At 44.5% G+C, this 9,780-nt stretch overlaps 1 protein-coding gene across 1 annotated transcript; it reads right to left on the reverse strand.

The window, feature by feature from the left end:
• Window positions 1-654: 654 nt before the first annotated feature.
• Window positions 655-9,471, reverse strand: ESX1 (ESX homeobox 1). Its single transcript, XM_068152162.1, has 5 exons — window positions 9,265-9,471; window positions 8,957-9,185; window positions 8,805-8,850; window positions 3,599-3,885; window positions 655-2,335 (listed from the first exon to the last, which is right to left on the reverse strand). The coding sequence occupies exons 1-5, from the start codon at window positions 9,362-9,364 to the stop codon at window positions 2,110-2,112; spliced, it is 888 nt and encodes a 295-aa protein (XP_068008263.1). The 5' UTR covers window positions 9,365-9,471; the 3' UTR covers window positions 655-2,109.
• Window positions 9,472-9,780: the final 309 nt, after the last annotated feature.

Here is a 9,780-nt window from a genome sequence, read left to right on the forward strand (position 1 = left end):
AAGACTTTTTTGATTACACAGTACCTACTATTTCATGCAACATATTAAACCAGCCTGCAGCAGTTGTTTTACACATGCTGCTTCTGGTGACTTTATCTAGGAATGTAATTAGGCAAAAACACCTAGGTCTTTATTGTGGAATTCTTTCCTGAATAGCTCATGGTGAATGCAGGACAGTTTCCTTTCTTGAAGAACCTCCTTGCATTGCAAGAGACACACTGATGGCAAGGAGAGGTGCCACAGAAGCTTGCACAGAACATGTGTTGTGTAATGATAATTTCCAAGCCATTAACCTACTCAACAGGTTAATTTGGAACTGTGTAGATATTGTGTTGTGCTGCCAGTTGGCAGCCTGTGCCTTGGGAATGGATTGGTGCAAGTAAATAGATGTTATTTGCATCTATTTACTCAAACTTTTGTGTGTGGGGTCCTGGTTACATCACTTCCCCGTGTCTCCTGTTACTTGGCCCACAGGCTTAGCCTACCCTGGGTAGAAAGCTTGCTTTTCCCAGTGGTAAAATACTACCACCATCTCCTACCTGGGCTAACAATGAGGTCTATGAACCCAAAAAAATCTTCCAGTCTTGTGGTAGATTATGCCTCAAGAGCAGCCAAAACTGTTTGTATTTCAGAGAAAGTGTAAACCCAGTATGTCTGACACAGCAAACTGCTTTCTCTGTCATGTACCTAAGTACAAGCTGAGAGGGGCCTACAGAAGCAGCAGTTAGGTACCTGCAGTTCTGCACTCAAAACTGTAGCCTTGAAAACATCTGTACAGTCTTAAGAGCAGTTCCAGAGCTGTCTTGAGAAAGAAGTTCTAAAATACACAAAAATCTTTTCAGTCTATTTGTGCTTGAGGAACCAGGCTCCATCAATGGAAGAGTTCCAGCTCACAGAAACCACTACAGGTGTGGGAAAGGCAATCTTCATGTGTAGTCAGCTGCTGGCCTTTCTTTTGTAAATGCTGAGCAACAATTAGCACTTGTATAACTCTAACATTTGCACAGTGTCATGTTTGTTTAATCAGTCCTCACAACAGCCCTGTGAGGTAGGCTAGTAAGCTGCAGAAGGAGGATACTACTTACCCTCCCTTTACACTAAAACATCAGACCTATAGATGAGAGTCGTTCTCAGTTCCACTTCCTGGACAGGAAATTCAGCAAAAAACTTTAGAATGACCTGTCTGAGGCCAGAGAGGGAGCCCAGGACTTTGGTGACCTGTGGACTCCTGATCAGGAAGCTCTCTGTTTACACTTATTCAAACCTAAGTCCAAGGAAGAATTTAACACTTCACATTTAGTTTGCACTTAAACTCTGAATCTACTCAAGGCATGAAATGTCTGGAATGTACAAGTTATTGTACTGGTCTAGTAAAATGTGGCAGTCATGCTAAGAGTTTTCAGCAACCTCATATTTACAGTACTGAGCTACACACCAACATGTATATACACAGAGAACTGCACACCATTTACTGCACATTGCAACCTACTTTCACAGCAAAGTTTTCATATACAAAGCTTAAACTTTTTGAATTATTAAAACATTGACACCTTGAACACAAAGCAAACTTTTTTTGTTGTTTGAAACAAACCTAGTTCTGAATCAAAAGCCTATACTGAAAACAGTCTTATCTCCTTCCTGCTGAGTGTCTACAATGGGAGATTTCACTGGCATTTGCACTTCAACATGAAGCATGGTCTCAAGGTTTATAACCGTGTACCGATTCTTGCCTCTCAAGTGCTGCATGTGGGTTTGTCCTGAGAAGTGAGTTAAGAGTTGCTTAGAAAACTGAAGTTACTCCTATGAAGAATTCTGAACCTTTGGACTAGAGTCTGATTTGTGTGAGCCTGAATTACAAAGATGAGATAGTTCCTGCCTCTATTTCTGTAGAGTCAGAAATGATACAAGCCAATTTACTTCCTGATTTCACATGGTAATGAAGGAAACTAATTTTAGTGGGGTTATTTCCTTTCAGTCTGTTACTGAAGATGGAAGAAGTACAGCTCTGTGTGTGTGTTTTCCTGTTTTAAGTGTCTCTCTCTAACAGGAGGTACCTTTTGGAGAAGGCATTCACTTTCCCCTCTGTGGCTGCAGTCTGTGGGACAGCATCTAGCAAAGTTCTTTGTTAGTGTTTGTAAGACTGGAGATGAGGTTTAATTGAGGGATTTGTGCTGAATGTTCTTTTGCTTTGAGTCTTAGTGCTGCAATGCTTGATGTTTTTCTTTCAACTGCTGCTGGATCAGTGAAGGCAGTAAGAGCAGGGTCTGATGGGGGTCCAGGAGCTTTCATTAGTACTGACGCTGTTGTCATGAGGGGATTTAAAGCATTGAGAAACCTGTATTTGAAAGAAGTTAATATTATCCAAATTAAGAACTGTTTTGGAGAAAAGTACCTACTGAGCTGCAGCTTCCCCCACCCAAAGGATCAGAAAAACACAGATCAGAATTTCCAGTTTCTTCCAAATGTACATTTTATTTTAGTCTTATTTTGTGGTGTAGTGTCTTGCCCTTAAAAAAAGCCTACCGAAAGCCCCACCCCAAATGAAAAGCCAAAGCCTTGAAAATAAATGGGAGTCGATCAAACATGGCATGCACAGACCTGGAGCAGCGATCGTTTGCTTAACTCTTACTGTTAAATCGTTTCTAAACAAACCTTGGATGCTGTAGATCAGCCTGTTCTGTGACAGCAATAAACTACCTCATAAAAAGACCAATTTATGTGCCTGTTTATGCCGCCAATTTGTTCAGACAAGTTCATTCCATCTGAAAAGCAGAACTGGTCTGTTAGTGTGAGTCTATGATGGGCTGTAATTTCAGCAAGAGGAGCATGCTGTCTTCTTTTATATAGATCTTTCTCTCTACACACCCATTATATGCACAAACACACATGACATGCATGCTGTTTCCCAATCTTATGGGGTGCATTAGAGCAGCAGCAGCATTTTGCCGATAAATTTCAGGTTGCTGGGTAAGAAAGCCCAGACAGCAGGTTCAGCTGAAATGAATTGCTGGAGTTCTAGGTGTCTGACTACAGGGAAAAGACAAGAGGCTTGCTGTGGGTGTGTTCTATGGGTTAAGAGCACAGCACCTTGCAGGGGAAAAGCCTTGGATTTTAGTAGGAGATGTAAGAATCAGGAAGATCTCTCTCTTTCAGTCTCTCTCTGAAGCTGTGTTAATCTTGTATATGTACCCAGGCTTTTGGTGTCCTGAGAGACCAAAATGCCTTTATTTTGTCAAATCACCTCCAAGCCATGCCTGTCTGCAGTCAGATCTTTATGGTGTATAATCTGTGTCAGTCTGTGTGATAAGGGTGGTGCTGGAGCCACCTAGGTTACAGCAATCTATGTGGAGACCAGAGTTCAACGAGACCTGTGCTTCAGTCTGTATGCACAACTGTTCTCCAAAGAGCAATTACGTGTTAAGTTTTTACTAGTAACTTAAAACTAAGTCTTGCAATTCCTAATCAAGCGATCCTACACAGAACTAACCTCATTTTATCTCTGGGGGCATGCTTACTGAGAACATGCAAGTACCAAACCAATAACATGTATTTTTTTTTAACAGTTTTGAGATTTAGGGGAAAAAAATGAATTGTATACCTTCCAAAATGTGGATTTAAAATAGGATTTCTGAAGAGAGAAGTCCAGGTAAGGCTGCTGAGGCCAAATGGCCCTAAGGTTGAAGGATTAAAGGCTGGAGACACGGATGGCACAGCCAGCGTTGAAAGAGGCATTGACCTCCATGTGTGGTCTAGGAGGGGAGAATGACTCAGTGGAACATCCAGAAACAGACCAAGTGGGTGAGTTAAGGAGATTCCTGGAACAGTCCCCAGAATTTCATTTTTTTCACGTTTCCTCCACTTTGCCCTTCGGTTTTGGAACCAGACCTTCAACAAGAAATTATAAAGGCGTTAGCTGAACTTACTGTGCAGTCTGTCTTAGCAGCTACTACTGCATGCAGTGATACAGGAGGCAAAATATTTACTGTTAAACCAAACCCCACTCCTTGAGTATTAGAGGCTCATTCATAAGTGCCTTAGAAGGTTTAGTAAGGAATAAATCAGTCATAAATATTGCAAATCTGACTATTCCCTAGCTCTGACTGGATAGTCCCATGTGTTTTAAACCACTGTAATATGCAAACCAATTGCCTGAGAACTCATGATCAGTTAGTAAAAACTGTAATTTTTTCCTTTCATAAGCTATTTATTGAAAATTAAATTTCAAAGCCACTCAAATTAAATTTCAAAGCCCCTCAAATTAAATTTCAAAGCCACTATTTCTGTACAGATACCTCAGGAAGCAACTGAATTGTGACTGCAAGAGTAACTAGGCGAAATATACAGTGTGTGCTTTTTATCTTGATTGCTGGACCACACAGTTTCATACAGAGGATTCAAAAGTGAAATGAGAATCTTTTGTGATCTACCATGAATGCACACAGCATATAGTTACATGAAAGTGATTAACTGAATTGTGGTGAAAGCCAATACTAAACCAGAAAATCTAGCAAGCAGTATTAGAACTGGGGTATCAAGCTGTTTCTAAAGGGGCTTTGTCTAGTGTTGGTTTTGTGTACTGGACTGTTGAGTATATTGCCTCTTTGAGCCTGACTATTCATTGTTTTAGCCCTTCTACTGGCTTTAGTCAATCATATCTACAGAGCAGAAAGCTAATTCTTCACACTGTTATCAGCATTAACTGAGAAGAAGCTGGCAGATCCAGCATAGCAGGAGAGATCAGACTGAAGAGCATCAGCTCTAAGAGAAAAGAGAGAGGACCTAAATCAAAGATACATAAAACTGGATTCTGTCAAGGGTGAACACTCAACATCCAAATGTACTCAGTTGCTTGGGTCTTCTAGGCCTCTCTGCAGTGGAGGATATGGAACTGGATCTAGATTTGGAAGGAAGGTGTTAGCTGTGGCCCATATTCTTACTCGGCAGTCTTGTAGAACTACTGTTGCGATTCAGTGAGCTGCTTGCAAGCACACTGTGTGTATAACAACTGAATGCACTAACCAGAATCCAATATTTAGTGAAAATACAAGGAACTAGAGAGGCTGCAAAGACCAACTTCTGTCTTGGATAGAATTATGACTTTCTGAAACTTACTTATTATTTAGGACAAAGGTAAACTTCCAACATGACAGGGATCTGGCAAGAAAAAATAATTTGATTACTGGGATCAGATGATTTTTAAAATCCCAAATATTTGTAAGTGGAGCTTAGCTAGATCTCCTGGGAGAAGACATCAATTCCAAGGTGTTAATGTTTTCTATGAAAATAAAACCCAAATAAAAAGGTAGTGAACTATCTTGCACTGCAGATAGCCAGAAAAAGCCTTTCCTAAAGAGGATAAAACAAAAGCTGCAAGAGTATAAATTGCCTTACTAAATCTTAGCATTGTTCTTCATAAAGAAGCCTAACTCAAAATCTATATTTCTGCTCTCTCTGTCCCAAAATGAACCTGTTTTATCACTTGCACTCTAACTGCAAAATAACTTCTTTAATGGTACAGGTGATTTTGGATTTACAGCCAAACCTATTTAGCCATTTCTCAGATTTTGTATTTACCAAACAGGAAGGCAGTACCAGCATAGGGACCTAATAATTATCTTCAGAAAAAAAGATGGCTTTCAGCTCCTTCCTGGTACAAACTCATCAATGCAAGTGATAAAAGGAGCAAAGGCATGCCTCATACCTCACGCTGATGTGACAAACAGCTTTCCAAATTTAATGCTTATAGTCATTAACATTCAGATTATTCACCCTGAGCCTTTTGTTAAGCAGTTTTCCTTTGCTTCCAATAAAAAGGCTTAATTACTCTATTTTCAGGCAGATTTGAAGTGCCAAACTAAACATAACAGAAGCTCCCATACCAGCCTCGAGATTTTTATGGTATGGCTGCAATAGGAGTGATAAAATACTTTGGAGAAAATGCATTACTTAATACTCAAAGGTGAGTTTTAAGCCATTGAGTTAGAATTGTATATTAAATATTACCCAGATTATTTTTGTAATTACTAGCACCAAACATGTCTGACAAAAGAGATTTAGATCTTTTATAAAGCTGTGTGTAGAGCAGCTTTCTTGCTGTAATGTTCTTTTAAGAATGTATCCTATTTAATTGATGCACTATCTAATGATGAGAGGAAGACACAGGGATGTGGCTGTGCCACGTTTCTGCTGTAATTGAATACAGGATCATCGTAAGAAAAATATGGCAAGGATGCTTAGATCAGTTATGTTTGTAAGCTAATGTTTTAACACTGATGCAGTTTATGGTACTGAAATGCCCAAGTAATGCTTCAGTCCTCACATTAAGAAAATAAAATATTCCTTTAACTTTTTCTTACTTTTCTCCCATCCTAACAATAAGAATTATGAGAAGCAGAAGGCAACAAGAGATGCGAATGCTACTAAGAGCATCCCAACTTGGTTTCAGATTATGAAAAGGTTTTGAAGGCTCTCAGACTGCCCCTTTCCCAAGCTAAGAAACAATACAAAGATTCTTGCTGCCATCTTAATGCCTCTATACAAGTAAATAGTGGGGGTTGGTTGAGGGGAATCTCTTTGAAGTGATGCTCAAATAAGCATATGCTCATGGGCAATATTTTTTCTTACTTGTTCATTTTCATGTAAGACTCAATGCAAGAGTGAGGGACAATGAAGTGGCTGGTACCCACTTCAGCTTGTTGACAAAGGGTTCTCCCTAGAGAAACAGACCTCAATCTGAAAGCACCCTAAGGTGAAGAAATGATCTGGCCACATTTGGTAAGATTATTTTCTTGGGTTTACACTTGAATAAATAAAAAGATGTCACTTTTCGTGTCAGCTGGTTTAGCCAGGTACCATGGCAGAGGTATGGAATTCTTCATTTCACACAGGACATTATGCAAAGCAACTACGGGCATAGAAGGCAAGAAGGCAGTTATGTGGGAATTAACATAGCTTAAGTACAATATATCACCATTTATACAATAGCTGTTCCTGTACACCCTGTTCTCTTCAGGCCAAGCTGTCCTCTCTCTACACCAGGACAAAAACAACACACATGCAGGCAAGGCACTGTGCAATAAAGCTCATCCCACCTGTGCTGCACTTATGACAGGAGACTTGCATTAAGATTGGACAAGCAATAAGGAGGTGCAAGGAACAGCTCTCTGCTAGCCCCTCCATCCACTGGGGATACTGCAACTCTGCTATTTTACCTGTTAATTACTTTCTGACTCCATCAAACCTAAACATTTTCATCTTTTTCAGATAGATCATTAGGAAAGAGTTCCTCTTTGCCATCTATCACTGCACAGGTAAAACAGCCTACAGAGCAAGCACCCCTGAAGTGAATGTGGCAGTAACAGGTAAGATCACAGTATTTCACCCATGTCCTTTCCACTGGTAGATGCCATGTGTGATTGCCAGATATTGAAGAATTTCAGTGACTAGATGTTTTGGTGATTGTTGGTGGTAGGGAGAGAGGAGGCACATAATTTCCTCTAAGTCTACAAAAGAGAGATGGAAAATCCAACTAGGTATTCTTATATGAGTTAAGGCCTTTTTTGAAGATGGCACATATGTTAATAAAAATCTAAAAGCCTACAGCTTTAGACATGAACTAGTATGAACCATTGCAGATCCATGGACTGAGGTGAGGACAACAGATACAAACAAGGACCTGTCATCAGCAGGGGTAAGCAAGGCTGTCACACCCAGCAGCCGCGCCAGGTCTGTCTTGCAGAAGTGTGCCTATGCCAGAGCTGTGCTGGAACAGGGGTTCAGTCACTATCTGATACACAGCACAAGCCAGATTTAGAACGATCATCATTTTGAACTGGAAACTACTTGAAAAGCTTTCACGCAGTTTGAAATGGGTTGTTTGTTTGTTTGTTTGGGTTCTTTTTAAGGAGACTAATGTTTCTGTATACAAAGGGATTTCTAGCTTATATAACAGGTGAATCTGAACAACCAGCTTCTTAAGAGGTATGATTTGGGACATGGTTCAGTGGCTATGGTGGTGTTAGATCAACGTTGTTGGGTTCAGTCTTAGAATTGCTTTGGTTGGAAAAGACTTCTATGATGCTATGATAAAGTATGAGTGCTTAGTGTCAAGAAAAGCTACAAGGGTTATTTGTTAAACTGGAGACTACAGGATGATTAGTGACTGTTTCTCTGTCCTGAAGCTCTAAGGCTGTTGCTATTATTACAGCCCAGCCAAGCCATAAAATTCTTCTGGACAGTGCCTGTCTGTCATCTGAATGTCAAGATAATCTTTTATTTGTTTTACCCAGTCATTGCAAAGTGTGACTGTTTTATTGAGCTAAGTTAAGAGCAAGAAAAGGGTGCAAGCTTCTCTGAAGACCAGGAAAATAATTTAGGATGCCCCACAGAACCCCTCATCATTCCCCCCCAGTCTCAAACCTCAGGAGATAGTACCTGCGTATGGACCCATGATGGTGACCGCAAGTGTGAGTGTGAAGTGCAATCCGGGAAGGCTCTTAAGATGCGCTTTCCCCCCCACCTCCCGCCCCCCGTCATGAGGTAACGTGTCAATTTTTGAGTCCTTAAAGAACTAACCGGAACGGACGGCACCCGGTAGCCCCGGTCTCCTCCATCCTCCCTGCGCTATTCTCGCCCAGCCGAGGAAGGGAGATTTCCAGTAGCTGCTCTCAGCCCCCCTGGGGTGACTTGGAAACTCGGGCCCTAGCCCCGGGGAGGCCGCGGAAGGCGGGAGGGAGGAAGGGGTCGGTGCCCGGGCACCGGCGGCTCTAGGTTGGAGGCAGCCCCCGCCGCGCCCCGGTACTCACCTGCACTCGGGCTTCTGTCAGGTCCAGGCGCACGGCCAGCTCCTCTCTGCGGGGCAGCACACCGTTAGCCGCCGCGATGCTGCCTCACCGGCGCCCACCGCCCCGGCCCGACCCCGGCCCTCTGCCCGCCCCCTCCCGCCGGCGGCCGCTACCTGGTGAACACGTCGGGGTAGTGGGACTTGCGGAAGGCGCGCTCCAGCTCCTCCAGCTGGAAGGTGCTGAACGTGGTGCGGTATCGCCGCTGCTTTCTTTTCACCGGACCCGGTGCCTCGCCGCCCGCCGCGGCCCCGGCGGGCCGCTGCCCGCGACCCGTGGCCGCCGGCTCTTCCGCGGGGACGCGCGCTCGGCCGGGCCGCGGCGGCGGCGCCGCGCGCTCCTCGCCTGAGGGGAGAGAAGCGGAGAGTTACCGGGGCGAGCGGCGAGCGCCCCGCCGCCAGCCCCGCACGCCGCGGGTCCTCACCGTGCCGCCCCGCGGCGGGGCCCCGGCCCAGGATGCTGTCGATGAAGTAGGAGGTGAGGAGGTGCAGAGCCGGTGGGGCGGCGGGGGTCGCGCTCTGCATGGCGGCGGGTTGGCGGCGGGCCGGGCCCCCGCACCGCGCCGGGTTTTATTGGCACGGGCAGCGCCCGGCTCCGCGCCCCGGCATTAGCATTTCATTAGCGCGCTGGCGTCAAGGCCGGGGGTGGGACGCGCCGGACCCCGCTTGTCGCACAGGGGCCGGGCCCGTGGCGGCCTCCCCTGGGGCGGGCCGGAGGAGAGCCTCTCGGTCGCCTTGAGCTGGGACCGCCCGCTCAGCCCCGCTCCCCGTTGGCGGGCCAGAGATAACTTTTTAAAGCATCCTTCGAGGGCGCGGGTTTGGAGCGACTGCGCTGAAGTTGTGCTAGTGCCTGCCGGGGTGCGGGAGAGCCTCACCTGGCTCGTCGGGAGCTGCTGGTGCTGGGAGGAAGGGAGCCGGGCGTAACAGCACCTGCCCAAGAC

Source organism: Melanerpes formicivorus, unplaced genomic scaffold (assembly GCF_026170545.1).
Source record: "Melanerpes formicivorus ecotype bairdi unplaced genomic scaffold, bMelFor1.0.p_v2 SCAF_22, whole genome shotgun sequence".
Taxonomy (NCBI): domain Eukaryota; kingdom Metazoa; phylum Chordata; class Aves; order Piciformes; family Picidae; genus Melanerpes; species Melanerpes formicivorus.